General features: G+C 36.5%; 1 protein-coding gene across 9 annotated transcripts in view; it reads left to right on the top strand.

Moving 5' to 3' along the window:
• The window catches only part of LOC121294161 (transcription factor COE3-like), a 137,101-nt gene that overhangs the window by 99,500 nt on the left and 18,693 nt on the right, over window positions 1–18,908 (top strand). For all 9 annotated transcript variants that reach the window (XM_041217815.1, XM_041217814.1, XM_041217806.1 and 6 more), the window contains 2 exons: window positions 81–207; window positions 16,911–16,999. In XM_041217815.1, the coding sequence (XP_041073749.1) occupies window positions 81–207; window positions 16,911–16,999 (216 nt within the window). The remainder of the gene's footprint in view (window positions 1–80; window positions 208–16,910; window positions 17,000–18,908) is intronic.

The following is an 18,908-nucleotide window of genomic DNA, read 5'->3' as shown; positions in this document are numbered from 1 at the left end:
TGTGTTTGTTCTGCTGTTTGTGAAATGTGGAGCATGGTTGCTGTATATAAAAACACAGGAAACTGTATTGTTCCTCTCAGCTCATTACGCCTCATGCCATCCGAGTGCAGACGCCACCGCGACACATCCCTGGCGTGGTCGAGGTCACGCTCTCATACAAGTCCAAGCAGTTCTGTAAGGGGGCGCCGGGACGCTTTGTCTACACAGGTAAGACAGCCGGGGTCCAGTGGCTTCCAAACCTAATTATATTGGTTTCCAGTGAAACAAAAAATAATTTTCTTTCTCAAAGCATTGTGATTGGAGAGAAGAGTAACACTTTTTAAATTTGTTAGAAGCAGAAACAAAATAATTATATAGTTAACTGTGTTGAGATGTCCATGTGCAACTGTTAGGAATCCACTCAATATCATCATGAATTACAATCCTTCACTCCATATCCCTGTAGGTACAGCACAGCCCCACAATTAGAATACAGAGGTTTTAAGGTTATTCAACACTAATGGCAGGCACATTCTTTGTCGGTTCCTTCCCAATTGTAATTAGCATACTCAATGTATGACTGAGGTTATATACGAATCAACAGCTATTCATACATATTCATGCAAACAATAAAAAAAAATACAGTTTGTGATATTCCATTACAGATCATTTGTATGCATTAGTATCAGTTGGCATATAATAGCAATATTTAGTATAAGAGCAATTTTCTTCAAATATATTGTATTTACTTTTACCTTTTCATGACTGTGCCCAGTGCCCTGCCCCAGTGCTATTTATTTGTGTTTTATGGTGTTTGTAGTGTGTTAATGTTGGTGTATAGTCATTGGTACACGGGCTATAAATGGGTCTGTGTCACACGAGTGGTTTAAAATGTATATTTGTATTTAGGCACAAGGATTGCACAGCACTTCACGAGCAGGTAAAATGTAGTAATATGTGAGCACGGGGAATTGCACTTTATTAATTCACGTGCAGTTGTACCGCGACTCCAGTTGAGTGATTGATTAGCAAATCGAGTTTCGATACAGCTGCATAAAAGCTGCATGTTTTCATTCACTCGGGGTTGTGTGTTCAGGAGTGGAGAACGGGTGAGGAGAGGAGAATAAAAAGTAAGAAAGTAATAATTGCTACAACATGCTGGAAGCACCAGCACTGTACTTGTTTGTCTATTCGTCCACTGTTTTGTCGTTTTGTTCGTCTATTTTATTTGGCGTCCAGTGCCATGTGCTGTTTTTGTGTAAATCTTTTATTTGTTGCATTAAAACACTGAGCACAGCCATTGCTTCTCAGTTTCAACCCCAGTACTGCCTGCTTGTGTTATTCTTTTTGGCCTTACGTCACCCCTACAGCCAGCCTGTTCACAATGACTTTTTAGGATGTTTGCAATTGTGTTGAGTGGCTCTGGGTTCTGGCAATCTAGTAATGTTATTAGCATTGTTTCTCTATCAGTCTTTACCTGTCTGTGAGGTTCTGAGGTCAACCTGCCTGGGACTGCACAGACGTCCTCATTTCATTTGACAAAATTGTCTCTCAACTTTACCACCTATCCAGCCTCTCTATTTATGTAGGGTAGGAGGAGCCAAGGTGGCAGTCACATGATTTGAAAGGAATGAGAAAGTATGTTTAGAGCTTGGCAGCTCAAAGCCAGGGAAAGACAGATACAAAGAAAAATAATAACTCAATAACAGGATTTCTGAATGAATCTCAGTGATGGTAAACATAAATAAAAGACACAAGCGCAGAACAGAAACCAGGACCAGAGGACAAAGTCGGAAAATAAATGGAGATAGACTTACAGTAGGACAGAGAGTATGACGCACTTCTTCACACAGAGAGTATGACACACTTCGTTACACAGAGTATTAGACACTTCTTCACACTGAGAATATGAGACACTGCTTCACACTGAGAATATGAGACACTGCTTCACACATAGTATGAGACACTTCTTCACAGAGTATGAGACTGCTTCACACACAGAGTATGAGATACTGCTTCCCACAGAGAGTAGGAGACACTTCTTCACACAGAGAGTGTGAGACACTTCTTCACAGATAGAGTATGAGACACTTCTTCACACAGAGTATGAGACACTTCTTCACAGAGTATGAGACACTTCTTCACACAGAGTATGAGACATTTCTTCACACAGAGTATGAGACGCTTCTTCACAGAGTATGAGACACTTCTTCACACAGAGTATGAGACACTTCTTCACAGAGTATGAGACACTTCTTCACAGAGAGTATGAGACTGCTTCACACACAGAATATGAGACACTGCTTCACACAGAGAGTATGAGACACTGCTTCACACAGAGTATGAGACACTTCTTCACAGAGAGTATGAGACTGCTTCACACACAGAATATGAGACACTGCTTCACACACAGAGTATGAGACACTGCTTCCCACAGAGAGTTGGAGACACTTCTTCACACAGAGAGTGTGAGACACTTCTTCACAGAGTATGAGACACTTCTTCACAGAGAGTATGAGACTGCTTCACACACAGAATATGAGACACTGCTTCCCACAGAGAGTATGAGACATTTCTTCATACAGAGTGCTGGGAGAATTGAATGAGTTACCTAACTTATTTTCACTCTTAAAGTCCCAACTTGAAAACATTTTGAGATCAATCAGCTGCAAAGAACCAGATGCATATTGATAGGCCAAATAGCTTTCTGTTGTTCTTACGTTTTCTTATGGTCAAAAGAAAATAGCATTTGAAGCCAGCCATAAAGGGCTTTGGACAATTTCCTGCAGTATCTATGGCACTGTGAGTGTGCATGTTGAAAATGTGGCTGTGGTGTTTTTATTAAAGTGCCTGTTATTTGAATTGATTGGATTCTCTAATTACATCGGGTGTAATTGTGTAAGCAGCAAGTATTCCTGTCAGCCCAAATGGCATTATGAATCTTAATGTCTGTCTGTGTTGCTTTCTACGGCGACCCCTGGGACATCTTTGGAAGCAAGATGTTGTATCTGCAATGTTTTCTCATGGTACAACATTTTGAACACAGAAATAAGTAACACAAGTCCTTGGAAGAGGACCGTGGCTCTTTAGGACATTCAGTAGGATTCAGACTGAGGGATATGAAGTGGTGGGAGTTAAGTGGAAGGTTCTGCAAGTAAAACTCCAGGTGATTGTTCAATACAAGCTGTTTATATGTAACGCAATAATGAATTCTCAGATTATCTGTCACATGGGGAATGTGGTTATCTTGCTGTACATTTCTTTAATTTGAATATCTTAAATTAGATGAGCACAAATGTTTGTTTTATAATTTGAAGATTATTATCCCAGTGTGTTTATAAAAAAGTACTAGGAAGCAGATATTAATTTTTATCACTTAATTAATTTTGGCCAGTATTTTTATTTAATTAAATACATTATTATTATTATTATTATTATTATTATTATTATTATTATTATTTATTATTATTATTATTATTATTAGTCAGCACTCACATATCTGAACCTGTACAATTTTTACTTCAGTGATGGTTAAACACATGTGGTGCAAATATGATTATTTCATTTTGGTCCGTTCCAACCCTTGTCTGTTTTTCAGGGAATACAAAAAAAGTACAATGTCAAAAATACATATCTGAAAGGAAAGTGTTTTAAAATAAGTAGGCTTCCATTTAGATGTACTGTATTGGTTTTGTTGGTACAGTACTATGTTTTCAACAGAATAAGTATTTTAATTCAGAATGATATAATTCTGAAAATATCCCTTGTCGAAACTAAAGAGACTACAAGTTAACTGCAATACAGTACATACTTTTAAACCCAGTACATATTGTAGCAGTATATAAAATTTCCCATTAACGACCCAACAACAAAATAAAATCTAAATGTTACACATGCACAGAACTGCGTAAAATGTAAAATGCAATGCAATTTAGCAAAACCAAAAGACTGAAAAAAAAAAAAAAAAAAAAAACAGTTTCCATAATTAAAACAGTATCTAAAGTCATTATTCAAAATTGCAGAATATAGTGCTCGATAAGACCCTAATGTCACAGTTCAGTTGCAAATGAAAATGCACAAAAGCAACAATATAGATATATATATATATATATATATATATATATATATATATATATATATATATATATATATATATATATATATATATATATATATATATATATATCACAGTATCTAAAACTGTTTAATGATTAACTGTTACATTACCCTAGCTGGTCTTGTTCGCTTTGTTTTGGCTGCATTCAGGTAGTAATGGAGGAAACATTGTGTAACTACGCAATATACTGATTTAGCATTAGAGAGAATTACTTTATTATTATTTTTTTTTAAATGTGGACTATGACGGATATTCAGATAAATTGTAACATTGAAGAGATGGGCTTTGTATCAGAAAACTGGTGACAGAGTCAGAAATTGCATGTGATGGGTAAGTGCATTAATTTGTTTTATATATATATATATATATATATATATATATATATATATATATATATATATATATATATATATATATATATATATATATATGTAAAATGGGGATTGATTTTATTCTTAGTACACTTTATGAATTATTTGTAACTGAACACTTGCAAGTTACAAATACAAGTTTTGTTCTGACAATCTTCAGATGATCAGGGTTCTGCCCCCCTTGCAGATATACTGATGCAGCGATGACAGAATGGTATCGCTTTGTGAAATCCGTCTTTTCTAAGGAAGACTGGGACTCTAGTGTTGAGTGTAGACTCCAGTCATATAGAAGGAAGGTCAGATGGAGAACAGTTTAACATGGTTAAAAACAACAACATTGTGATAAAAAATGTAAGGATTTGTTTTGTTAAGACTTTCTTTTAAATTTAAAAAAGCCATGTGAATTGTTTTAATCCATGGGTGTATCATCCAATATATTATTGCATTGAGCTTCCAAACCCATAATGAGTACTTTCAGAAGCAATATGCATACATGCAGTGCATTGCGTAGAACTAAATAATCAGGCGACCACATAGTTTGTATTATAAACCTCTCTCTTAATGCATTAAATACACTCGATTCTGATATGAGCCTGACCCCTTCCCCAGCAGGGCTCGGTCTCTCTCTGCTCCCTCACTCGTGTGTCCCTGTTGCTCAAATTTATGGGCACATTAATGAGAGGAGCCGGGAGGTATTGACTTTCCTGGGAAAACACGTCTCTCAGGGAATCAGAGGCAGAGTGCTGCAATAATTCAGCCAGCATCGATCCCTTGTAGCCACGTTGATCCTTATATTACAACCCCAGATCCAGCCAGATAAAATCAGAGACTGGGCAGGCAATTTGCTATTATTATTATTATTATTATTATTATTATTATTATTATTATTATTATTATTATTATTATTAAAGTGTACTTGCTACCTTTTAAAACCATTTTGATACAGTAGCGTTCATGATTCAGGACTGTGTTCACTCCTTACACCCACATCATTAAGGCTTCCAAAGTTTTTTTTTTTTTTTAATGAATGTTTAAATACAGTGAATATGACAGAGGATCTGCAGATCGGGAAATTTTTTTTTAAATGTATTTATTTATACAGGAATTTAACTCAATGAGACCTAGATCTCTTTTACAAGGGTGTCCTGTCAACAAACATATCCAATAAAATAACACAATATCATGTGTGGTACGGTCCTAATCATTGTAGGAGTCATAAGAAATGGACGTTCATCCGAACATATATGGATCCTTAATCAGGATCAAAACATTTACATGAAGCCCTAAACAATTTACAGAGATCATTTTTAAAACATTTTTAAAAAAGGCTATCAAATGTACTCCTTATATCACAGTTAAGAGAGATAAAATCATGGTTTAAAAAGATTTTGGAAGCCAATAGGCAAAGGACATTTTACCCAAACATGTGCAACCCTTGGAATGACCAGGCTGGCAGAATCACAGGAACACAGATTATAGTTGGTGTCATACCTATTAACCAGAGCAGTTAAATGACAAGGCACGAATCTTTTGAGAAACTTAAACACAAAATAGTACCACTGATAAAGCTATTGGTCTGTAAGTGAAAGCCAGCCTAATTTTACGTGCATGTTGCAATGATGAGTCAAGGTGGAACATTCAAATACAAATCTGCAGCGTGAGTTGTAAAATACATCTAGTTCATGCAAAGACTGAGTAGAAGTGAACTGGTAAATGTAATCGCTGTAATCAAGAACATGGAGAATAGTAGTAGTCATCAATTTTGATCTGCTAGACTGAGAAAAGATCTTCCTATTTCTAAAAACAAATCCTAATTTAGGTCTTCCCTTTGAAATCAGTTTGTCAATATGATGATTAAATGTAAGATGCTCATCAATCCATATGCATAAGTATTTATAATAAGGAAATGTCTTTATTATCTCACTTTTCAGTGTAACAATATTCCAAGATGGATTTTTATTCTGCACGCTATTAGAACAGAATAACATTAGCTTGTGTCTTCGATACATTAAGTAACAATCTATCATGATAGGTTTTTTTTAGTTTTTTTTTGTATGATGTCAAATATAGTCTGCAGATCCCTTTCGATCTCCTGTATGGAGTGCCCTGCCGAATATAGAATAGAATCATCAGCATAGAGAATCATGTTACTATTACTATTATCCAGGTTAGTTCCTAGGTCATTAATATAGAGAGTAAAAAGGACTGGGCCAATAACAGAACCCTGAGATCCCTCGTAATCTGAGGTTCCAAATTGGAAGTAATACCATCAGCTTTAAGAGCTTGTGTTCGATCTATTAAATATTTCTTAAAACCAATCCACTGCTCTATTAATCCCAGAAGGAGTAGTTTTTTGCTTAGTATTAAATAGTCTAAGGAATCAAATCCTTTGGACAAATCCAAGAGGAAAGCACCAACAAATTTAGCAGCATCCAAGGTTGTCGATGTATCATTAATCACTTTAAGAACAGCATGTTTTGGCCAAAATCCGGATTGGATTTCTGATAAGATATTATTCTCCTCTAAAAAGTACTATAATTGCTAATTTGCAAGGCACTCAAATATTTTAGCAATAGGTGAAAGTACAGATATTGGTCTATAGTTGTTAAGGTTTGTGTATTCCCCCTTATAAACAGAGACAACATATGCTGACTTCCAATCTGATGGAATTAAATTAGAAATAAGAGAAAGATCAGATAACAGATCAGTTAATGGTTGAGTGATAATCCCAGCTGCTAATTTAAAAAAGAATGGCTCCAGTCTGTCCGGGCCAGCTGATTTATCAAGGTTCAGTAGTAATTTGTTTACTTCTGATATTTTTATAGTGTGAAAGTAGAATTCAACAGTTAGATTCTTTTTTTTTTTTTTTTTTTTTTTTTGCTGTTGTTTTGAGTCAGAAGCAGGTTTAGCGATAGTTCTAGCAGCGTCTAGTGGCATCTTTCTTGCAAAGTTATCAAATGCTTGACTAACCTGAATAAAATGTTTATTAAACAATCAACACTATCCTTACTCTCAATATAATTACAGCCATTAAATGCCACCTGCTGAGGGAGGACTGCTGAAACAGCAGCACCTTGTATAGTTTTCACAAGTTTTGAGATTTAACTTTCCTAATTCACTTTGCGCATTTGTTTCTCCTGACGAAACTGTTGCCAATCATGATTATGTTTAGTTTTACGTGCTCTAGCCCAACAACAATTCCTAACTTCTAAAGAGCTTGCTATTTCGGTAGTGAACCATGGGTAGTCATATATTTTTATATGCCATTTTTTTAGTGGCGCATGGATGTTTATAACTGCTAAATTCATTTCCATGCAATATTAATATCAGGAATAAGTGAGATTAATGTTCAGTCTATTTGTGTCAGAGAAGATAAAAAACATGATTTATTTTTTTTCTATATAATTTCTTTTAAAAAGAGCTTTTGATTTAGGAATATGTATGTCTCTAATACAGTAAATTGTTTATGATCACTAAAAGGATTACAGAATGTTCCTGCCACCTTGTACTTGTGAGGAAAATTTGTAAAACATAAATCAATTAAAGAAGATTTAGTCAGGTCTTTTAAATTCAGACGAGTTGTTTATTTTATCATTTATGTAGAGCTTACTTTTTTTTTTTAAATGTTATTGTGTCGGTAGCCAGTCATAATTTAAATCTCCCATAAATATCAATTCACTTTTTTCTGAGATAGCTGTGAGTCCGAGACAAATGTCATTAACAAGAGATTCAGAGACAGATGGAGGTCTATAACAACCTGCTATCAGTAAAGACTGAGTGTTAGGCAAATGTAAATGCATACCAGGAATTTCGTAGCCCTTGTTAACAGAATCAACTACCTTTAATTCTACTTTAAATCGTTCTTTATGTACAGAGCTGCCCCCCCACCCCCACCCCTAGATATCAAAACAAAAAAGTTTTGTAGTTTGCAATCTGTACTTTTATATTCATTTGACTTATATTGTCAAACTGATTAGTACTAGAAAAAACATAGCACAATGGTACTATATAAATAAAAGGCCAAGGAGGAGGGATGTTCAATCTGAGGAGTATGTGTACTACAAAACAGCATAATCCCCAGCAATATCCAAGTTGTAGCCATAGTGAGTACTGAGTTACAATACTTATATAGGTAGATAAAGTCCAGTGCATAAACAATTGCAAACAGCCACAAACAAGCAATATCCTTAATTTGCCCTCAATGTTATATTAAAAATAAATAATCTATATCAAAAACAATAAAAATCTAATACAATTACTACTTCTAGCTGCTTCCAAGGTGCAGACAAGTCCTTCACTTGTTGCGCCGCACTGTGTTTCAGTTCTTTAATGTCTGTCAGCTCCCATAGTCTTCCCGCGAGAGCTCGCCTGCCACCCGAAATTTGCAAGAATTGTAGGGAGGTCAGATTCTTAGTGTTTCCCCCCTCCCTTCCCCTCCCCTCCCCTCCCCTCCCCTCGCAAATAAAAAAAAAAAAGCCACAGTTGCCACCAGGAATCGCAGTGCAGTTCAATCGTAGTTTAGTGACAGTTCAACACAAGGACTAAAGGAGAAAAAACAGAATTGTATTGCTGTTGTATGATTCTGGACAGACAGAGAGGTTAACCGATTCAATGCAAAACTCCAGGACCTTTCAGTAGCATTATTGAAAAACTAAAATGCAGACAAAATAACATACCTGTGGTTTTATTCAAACCACAACATCCCAGTAACTCTAGACAGAGGTTAACTCCAGTCTTGGCAACTGGATTTCTGAAATTCCTGCTAATTCACATCCAGACTGGTCAATACAAGTGTAAAGCCCAAACAGGTGATATGAATTACTTCACATTTTCAAAAGATAAAAAATGCACCATTTCCTTTCAAGTCATGAATTAAAAATAAGCAACCTAACAATACTTAAAGTACCTAAGGTGACATTCCTGCTGTGTTTATCACTAGAGTTGTAATTTCCACAGGTGCTTTTCTTTCAAACAATAGAATAAAAACCTTTGAAAGGTTTTTATAAAGAAGGGGTTTTAGAAAATATGAACCAGCCTGCACCTTAAACCCCATGCCCCAGTTCATCACTGACAAACTTTCGAGTCGCTATTTAGACAGTAATATTCTAGCAGTGTCCCCTGATATTTATTAAGACAGTAATATTCTGGTAGTGTGCCTTGATATTTATTAAGACAGTAATATTCTGCCAGTGCCTGCTGCTATTTATTCAGGCAGTAATATTCTGCTAGTGCACACTGCTATTTATTCTCCCTGGAATGGATTGAAAGTGATTTACTGTTGTCTTTGCTGCTTTCACTCGTCACTCGTCGCTCGTCGCGGGATCATATAATCCCTTGATTAGGACCCTCATCATTTGTGTTGGGTTGTGTAATGCAGTCATTCATGTTATTTATTTCTCAGTTAATTGTATGTGGTGAATCTTGATTAAGCTGAGTGACAAATCTAGGGCACGTGCTCCAGCTGATGATCTCGCAGAGGGAGCACTGCGTGCAGCAGCCGATCGCGTGTAATAGAACACACCACACTGACAGATGCCTTTATTCAAAGCAGGAGCAACCATTGTTTGGACAGCTAAAGGCAAACTACAAGGGGACTGCTATCACAGTGTGCATCTGTTCCACAGTGTGTGGATATTTTCTGTCCCCAGGAATCCAAGGAAAGGTACTTTAAGATGCCTAGGGGTTAAAGGTCACTGTTATCTTGGTAACAAAACAAAATTAGTCAACATTTTAAACAAACAGGGACACCCCAGAGTAAACTGTAAAACAAAAACCTGCCAGCTGTGTTGTTAAAATTATAAGCAAAGACTCAAAAGATCTTCAGTAGAATAAAAGGGTGATCAGAAATAATATTCCTAGTGTTTATTAGAGCTAAGAATACTTCAGTACAACAGGAATAATCATTAAGTTGAAAGATTCAACTGTGCTGACAATCACTCTAGACATATTACGATTGTCGGAAATTAATCAACATAAAACAATTTTAGAACTCAATTGTGCTTCTCTGTAGTTTAATGATAATTTGTTGTGTATGTCAGATCAAAAATTGTTTTCTTTTTAGTTTCCTTGATATTGTAATATGCAAAATGAATAAAAATAAACACAGAAGAACTTTGTGTTTTGAAATAAATACATATTCATTATGGAAAAATATATATATAAATTAATGGAACAGTGTTAAAGAACATATCTGTCAAAATAAATATTTTTTAAAACATTCTTTGCGTTAAGTAAAGTAGATACTAGGAATTAAAACTGAGAGGTGCCCATGCAAATAAATAAATAAAAATGGACAAACCTCAATTTCTAATTCACCTCGTTTTTCTAACAGTAATATAAATTAAAAAAAAAAAAAAAAAGGTTTTCTGAAAAATATAAACATGTGGTAGATATTTTTTTTTTGGTTTGTTTGTTTGTTTTTAATATATAAGAGAACAGGACAGATTATCTAAAGAAAATGTAACAGTGGGTTATCATGTTTTTCCAGGCCACCCCTCGATGTTTAACATACAGTAAATAGTCAGGCCCCGCCACACAGAGATACTGGCTGTCACACCAGTGCCACTAAAAGAGGAGTCACTGTTAATGATTCAAAGTATTTTTTGAATCTGAAATATCTTTCCTGATTTTGACCAAACAGCTTGTTCATTTATTAGTAATACATTTCATCAAAATCAATACATTTACAATTGCTCTTCATTAGACTTCGTAGTAGATGTGCTCTCTCTGCCATGGTACTTACACACACACACACACGCACACACACAACCCCAACCCCAACCCCAACCCAAGAGAAATAAGTGAAATGTATCGATCCAGCCTTTGTGCTCTCAATTTTTTGCTCTAGTAACACACTCAGGAAAATTAAACATTTCAAAGCAGGAGCCCAATCAATCATGCTCCCCCCAAAATCAATGCTCATAGAAATTTCATGAACTTTAAACTGTGATTGACAGACTGCTCGGGCTGAGACAAAGTGCACTGGTTCTTTTTTTATATTTTTTTAATGAGACTCATCAGACAGAAATTTCTTTGTGATCAACACCACTTGTGTTTTTTTTTTTTTTTTTTTTTTTTGCACTTGATGAGAATTATTAAAAAAAAAAAAAAAAAAGAAAAAAATCAATTTTCTTTTTGAAAGATATTTCAGATTAAAAAAATATTTTGGATCTCCTTTTCAAAGATGGTCCTTAACAGCTTTGGTTTGCTGTGCTCCCCATATTTGAAATAAAAAGATTGAAATATTTACAGAGGAATAAATACATTTTAACCATATAAAAATAGCAAGAAACAACTCAAACTAGTTTAACACTGTTACTGTAGTTACTCTTGCACAAAATTAGCCTTTTGGACTTGTTTCAAAGCTGGGACCCAGGGGTCCCTTTTTCCCTGTGCTTTCATACCATCGTAAGCAAGGCAATAAATGCTGCTATATGTTTCCATGTGAGGCTTGGGGCATGGGTTAGAGAAACAGGGAAAGAGAGATTTCCCATGGAGGTGCTTTACAACCAGAACCCTCTAAACTCATAACAACAAATTACTTTACATCCTTAATGTTTGAAAACATATTGGTTACTGCAGTTGGACATGGTTTCGCATCCAGCACTGACTTGTATTTCACTGTCTCCAGTCTAAGCTAGTATTCTTTAGCGCTCTTAAAGCTGTTAGTATGTACCATGTGTAACAGGACGGAGGCTGGGCATGAGATATGATTTAACCTCATCTCATCTCACTGATGGGACAGAGTCCTTAAATGCACTGTATCACACAACACATGCTTTGTCATAACTAACTATGATTTACCTTGCCTACCTGTGCTTTACCAACGTTTCACAGTGCCTTTGCTGTGTTCTACCACACTCAGCTATGATTTTATCATGTCACAATAATGAGCTGGATTCATAAAACTGTTTTAGGGAATGTTTTTATAAGGACTGTTTGTAAACATTCTCCTAGGTTAAACACGCTTTGAAAAATGAGAATTAATCCTATCTAAATAGCTGGTGAAGGTTTTATGAACCGTAAAATAATAAAGTGGGTTTTACAAAAACAATTTTTAACAAAAAACCTTAAAGCATTTTGTGAATAGAATCCTATGTCCCCACATCTGCTGTTACATGTACTGTAAATACATATGTACTGCATTTCTCACATTTAAAAGCAAACATTTAAAAACATTTTTAAAAAAAGACGTTTAATGTAATTAATAGATATAACACTGGATGCATGACTAGCACGACTGCCAGACCCAACCATGTCACAAATCACACATAAACACTGGATGCATGATTATATATATATATATATATATATATATATATATATATATATATATATATATATAATATATATATAGATATATTATAATTTTAATGCATGTATCTTTGTACTCAGGCAACTTTTTGCCAGTAACATGGAATACTATTACACAGGGTGTTCACAAAACCACAGGCGAAATAGATTTCTTTATACTTTCCTTCAGCCCCTATTTACAGACTCAAAAACTAACCTGCTGCTTGCTGTTATCAAAGAACCAGGCTCCATTTGCAGAGTTGACAAGACTTAAACCATGTCAGCTGTTCTCTGACTTATAAGTTGTTAATGCTGCATTTTCAGGGGTACATACAGTAAAAATGACCCTGGTAAAACTTTCTATATTTCTCCCTGTCTCAAGGAACGTGAAGTTGACTATTAATAAATACAAAAATATGATGTAGAGTGAGGATGTTTAGAATTTAGAAACTGTAGCCTCACACATCCTTGAGCCAGGGAGGACGTGACCAAAACCAATGAAAGATGTGAGCGCTTGACTAGACATGCTTTGGTTTGCTTTATCGCTGTTACATTCAGGATTTCAAAGGGCTGCTGTGTGTTTTCCTGGCTATACCAGTGGCTAACTGTAGTTGTGTTTGTCAGTATAGTTGCTTTGTACACAGGTCACTTTATAAGGGAAGGTGGCTTAGTTGTTCAGTAAAATAGGCAACTGTTGTCTGATAATATGTCTTTGACTTTAATCATTTTGTCATATTTTTTTTTTTTTTTTTTTGTTAATAAACTCATGCACATCAGTAAGCTTTTGATGCAACCTGTTGTTGTGGTTTATTTTTTCTGAGCCCTCCTGTAGTTGTATTCTTCCTTAGTGTACTGATACAAATTACACTTGCCAATGACACTATCCATTGAAGTATACCCAAGGAGCCTGTGTAATTGCCTTGGCAGAGAAAAAAAAATACACATCCACTCACGCACACACACTCCAAATGAACTACATTATCTTCCTCCATCTAATCACACGTTCAGCAGAATGCAAAGATGGACGAAAATCAATACAAATTACGATGGAGAAAGTGGCGTTGATGGCTGGAATTGGAGCATATGTTTACACTAAATCAGGCTATCTATCTTCATATCAGCTGTGTAATGCATCGGGGTCAGGGTTCAGCCGTACACTCCCATTTTCCAATTACCCGGGCTCTTTAGGAGGAAAGTACGTATTGATTGGTGCGCAACTAGACTGCCGTCAGCCAATCAGTAGCCAGGGTCAGGGTTCAGGCGGATTTTAATAAGGTAAAGTAATGGGTTTCATTTAAAGCAAAAGCCTGCTGCAGCAATTTTCAAAATGACTGTGAACACACCCTGTAGCGAGGTTTATTAAAATAAAAGCATATGCTGTCTGGCAACTGTCTCTTTGTTTTTTGTTTCTCTCTTTCATTTCATAAAATTATGAAATTATTCAACTGGGAAGTAGTTGAACACTGTTCAGTAATCAGCGGCCCTGCTCTGAGTAGCAATAGGGAGTTAACTCTTGCACTGCCTCTTAGAATTGTGCAGAATTGGGGTTAAGTGGCACAGTGGGTTGATTCACAGGCTTTTCTTTCATTTATTGTGATGTGGTTTTTAACCCTACTGCATCACAGTTGCTTTTTGTGATGTATGGCAAGTTCTTATCTGTTTTGATGGTCTTGAATGAGCCCATTTATCCACATCAAGAAATCTCTGCGCAATTCAGCACAATTTAATGTTGCACAGATTGAGGTTCTTGTTTTCTAAACACTATAAACAAAGTAAGTAGAGCAACAATGGATCAGGACAGCACTCCTTTGGTGTGATAAGATTACAAGGTGTTTGAATTGTTCTGAAAGGATAACCGTTGATGGTGATTACTCCCTTTATCTCTCTCAGAAGCTGGGGGGTGGAGAAAACAAACCCTGTTCCCTCTGGTTGCCCAGTCATCACTTTTAGACCACAACTTTAAGCCCCATGAACCTTCATGATGGGTTGGTGATAAAGTGCTCCAGGAGGCTTAATGAGGCTAGTGGGCATGGAAACAGCCAGGACTGCCTCCCACTGAACTCTGTTTCAAAACAGTTAACCTACGAGGCCCCTCTCCATTGTACAGGAGCGTTTTACAAGACGCAGGGACACACTTGGAAAACACAAGGAGACTCAAAACCCCTTTCTTCTCCTCTGTACAAATGAGCTTAAACAAATTTGATTTAGCAGCTTGAAGGCAAATTTCGGGAAAGAAAACAAATATTGTTATAGCAGTAATAACATCTATTTGCCGTAGAGAAATGCAGCCGTCTGCTTTCAAAAGGCAGATTTGCCGGTGTGGTCTTATTCTTATTCATGAAACCGGCAGTTATGCATATTAGCGTAAACTAGCTATTCTACTTGCCGGTATTTGGAGTGTCAATCATCCTTATAAAATACAAGAGGCGCATGTGACAAAAGCAGAGTGGGCAAGCCGGCTGACAAATTGTCCCCAAAGTCAATTTTGACAGCCTTTCATGATTAATGGGCTTGATTATGGAAAAAATTCTTTAACACGTTTTCGTTTTTTTTTTTTTTTTTTTGCATAAAGAAAATGGAAATTGGAGGCTTGCTATTTGCAGTGTGTTCAGGGGAATGGAAATAAAGGGGAGGAAGAAAATGGAATCAAATTAGTCTGAAACAATTTCTGAAAGTGATACTGTTGGGCGCCTTTAAGGTGTCACACTAAAGGTCTCACCGCACAGTTAATAAAGGGAAAGAGGCTTATAGAATAATTGTGAGGAAGGGGAGCAGGCACTCAGATGTGCAGCTGAAGTTGCAATGATATCAGGATTTAACCTTTGGCCTGTCTACATTTGGTGAAGGAGGGTTTGACTTGTGGAAGGTGTACTGGGGGAGAAATGGGTACATGACATTAGAGGGAAAGAGACAATGCTGCAAAATATGTTAAGGTGTGTCCTGGGACTGTAAAAACTAGAATTATTAAGATTGAAACTTTTTTTTTTCATACAAGTACATTTTCACCTTAATACAAAATAACAATTTCATATATAGGTGTATATGTACGTATAGGAGTCTGGTATTGCAATGAATCTTAATTTGGCAAAGCAGCTCTCCATCAGCAATGCAATGGTTACACAACCGTGGCTCATTAGTAGTAGGGTGCCACATTGGTATAAAATCAGTACATAAAGGTAAAAGTTGGTTAAAATTGGTCTGGGTGTTTTAGGTGAACTTAACATGTAAAAATCTAGTATCGTACTATCTTTTGGTGAAAAGAACATCTTCGAACTGTGTTTTTAACTTTTTATTTAGTCTCTTTGTCTATTTTGAGATATACCTTATCTTTGGCATGATATAATTCTGTTATCTGTCATCATTTTGTGTAAACCAAAAACAGCCCTATAACCCCAATTGCTTTCAGATACTTCCATGAAAAAGATGTTCTGGGAATATATTTTTTTCAGGATATGCACATCGAGCAAACCTGAGTCTTAAATATCTTCCCTTATAAAAGTCCCCCATAGTAAAGTGTAAAACAGCTTCTTAAAACCAAGATAAAGCATAGGTAAGCATTTTAAAGCTCAGAGAGGTATGCAGAGAGCATATTAAAATCAGACTAAAAAACCGAAAACCTTGCAAATAACCTAGGGAATGGCATTTAAAAACTACAAAATTACTGAGCAAATTTACTGTGGTGAACTTTTATGAGGATTACCATTAACCCTGTGAATGGTAGAAATGAAATAAAGCAACATAGTCCAGATATTGTAGTTCAAAATCCCTGGGTAGGGATTGGGTGGTGAGGAGAAACAAGTGGTAATAGAGTAAATACAGCCAATCCCAGTTTCCAGCAGCCCCACCTGCAATTGATTGGTTAGCATATTCAGTAATCCTCAGACTACGCTGAAAGTATAAAACACACACAGGTTTTTCCCTCCTCGTTTGCCAACTCCTCCTGTCGTTCCAGTCAGGAAGTGCGAATACCATCTGTTGTCAGGAGGCTGAATTCCAACACAAGACCATTCTCTCCTAACACAAACCCCATTTACTTTTCTTGAATGATCTAATTCCTAAACCGTCAGTATCCCACACTCTTCACTTTAAAACCACACACAGCACAGTTATTTATTGTTTGAAATCTTCAATGTATTTCTTCTGTTTTTCAGCATTGAATGAACCTACTATTGACTATGGATTCCAGCGATTACAAAAGGTGATTCCCAGACATCCAGGAGATCCAGAGAGGCTACCTAAGGTAAGACTAAGAGGAGCGATAAACGTGTGCATTTGTAGCAGAGCAGAGGCTGGGAGGGAAACAAGCAACATCGCACATCGCAAGTATCTTACGCACTGTGGATTGCCTGCTACAGTCTTCCCTTTTTAAACTCAGCGATTAGCTTAAGCCAATCAATGAGAGGCTGAACACAAACCAGTGAGGAGGCTAACTGCAAGCAAGCATCTTAACCACAAGGTAAAAGAGCGTGGTTATATAGCTTTTAACCTCATCTCACCAACAGGAGTCAGAATCCGTAATGGTGTATGAAACAACACTGCTCATGACACCACCTACACTTAGGTTATGATGGGTGAGAATCCATTCTTAATCGAGTTAATTTGTTATAAACATGTAGTGGACATGAGCTAATACAGAGAAATTCAAAACTCAACCGCATATTCACCTGCCTAAAGCCAATTCTACACTGAACCACGTGCGACAACCAGGTAAACAAGCAGGAGCCTCACTCGTCCATACTGGGCATGCTCCAGGTGGAGTCCCTGCTTACAGTACTGTTTGTTGTGACACTCAGTGATATCTTGACCTAGCTGCCCTAGCTTCACATGTTCAGTATGTATTTGCATATATTTTTTACTATTCTTTTTCTTTTAACATTTTTGTAGTTGTTTTTGTCTGGTTAACTGTGCAGTTTGTAGGACAAAAAGTATATTCTGTGGACACAAACAATACAACACACACACACACACACACACACACACACACACACACACACACACAGCGGGTACCAACAAAATCTTTGACGTTTTGCCCACAGCCCTTTGATGCCTAGTTAGTATGAAAAGATTATTTTCCCCTAAAAACTGTGCCGCCTAAGTGAATGTAATTCCTTTGGGCAGAAAGCTGCTGTAGGAGGGGATACAATGAGATGGGGACTGACAGTTTAAAACAGCTGCCAAATTGAACCCATTTATCAAAATCTGACATCTAAGATCCATCGACCTAAAAAGCTGTTTATTTGTAAATTGATACTAATAGTGAAAATACATTGTTTGGCCACTTATGCTTTTTCTTGTGGTAGACAAATGTATTCTTATCAGATTTTCATTATTAAAAAAATAAATAAAGCTAACAAAATAAAAAGTAAATGCACAAGGAACCTGATTTCGTTTGTATTGAAAAGGTACAAAAAATACAAAACAATGCTGACTTATATCCCCTTTTTTGTCTTACTTGTGTAACAGTAAGACACAGATACAGTGTATGCAGCTTGTATTTCTTAGTTAAGATGGGGTAGAGTGTAGAGATAATGGGTCCAAGTCAGTGGGTAGATTACACTGGACCACAGTTGCAAAACATAGCAAAGAGTTATATTCCTTTCTGGAATTGAAACAAAATTGCGGTTAAATAAAATATCAATGAAAACTGCTATGGCAGAGACAATGTTTAAAATGGCTGTCAACATTCTCAACAATGAAGAAGGCATCTATTGTAAATTTGCAAGTTTTTTTATGAGAAGTGCTGGATTGATGGCACCAAACACTGCCTTGTTTATGGCATCAACTCCGCCCCAATCCACCCAGCATACACTCAGTCCCACCACACACACATACTCGCCAATGTGCCTCAAGCCTGCCCTGGAGGGAGCAGCCTGTGTCTACAGACTGTCTGGAAAGGTGCCAGTTTGCCCCATTTATGAGAATGCATTTGTCAGATGGCCAGCTATTCACGAGACGCTAAGCTGAAACCCATCAAAATGCATTACATAGTTCGAGGGGACTTACAGCTACAGCTAGACACATGGCCAAGGGGTGGACTGTTGCCAATCTGCTGAGCCACCCAGCTTCCCTGTACAAGCTGTAGTGTTTGAACTGTATTAAGTTTACTAGTTATGGTCCCATGAGTTTCCCCACCTAGTTAAAGCGGTATA

This window comes from Polyodon spathula, chromosome 2 (assembly GCF_017654505.1).
Source record: "Polyodon spathula isolate WHYD16114869_AA chromosome 2, ASM1765450v1, whole genome shotgun sequence".
NCBI classification, from domain to species: domain Eukaryota; kingdom Metazoa; phylum Chordata; class Actinopteri; order Acipenseriformes; family Polyodontidae; genus Polyodon; species Polyodon spathula.
Note: the sequence above shows the minus strand (reverse complement) of the source record. Positions and strands in the feature narration are given on the sequence as shown.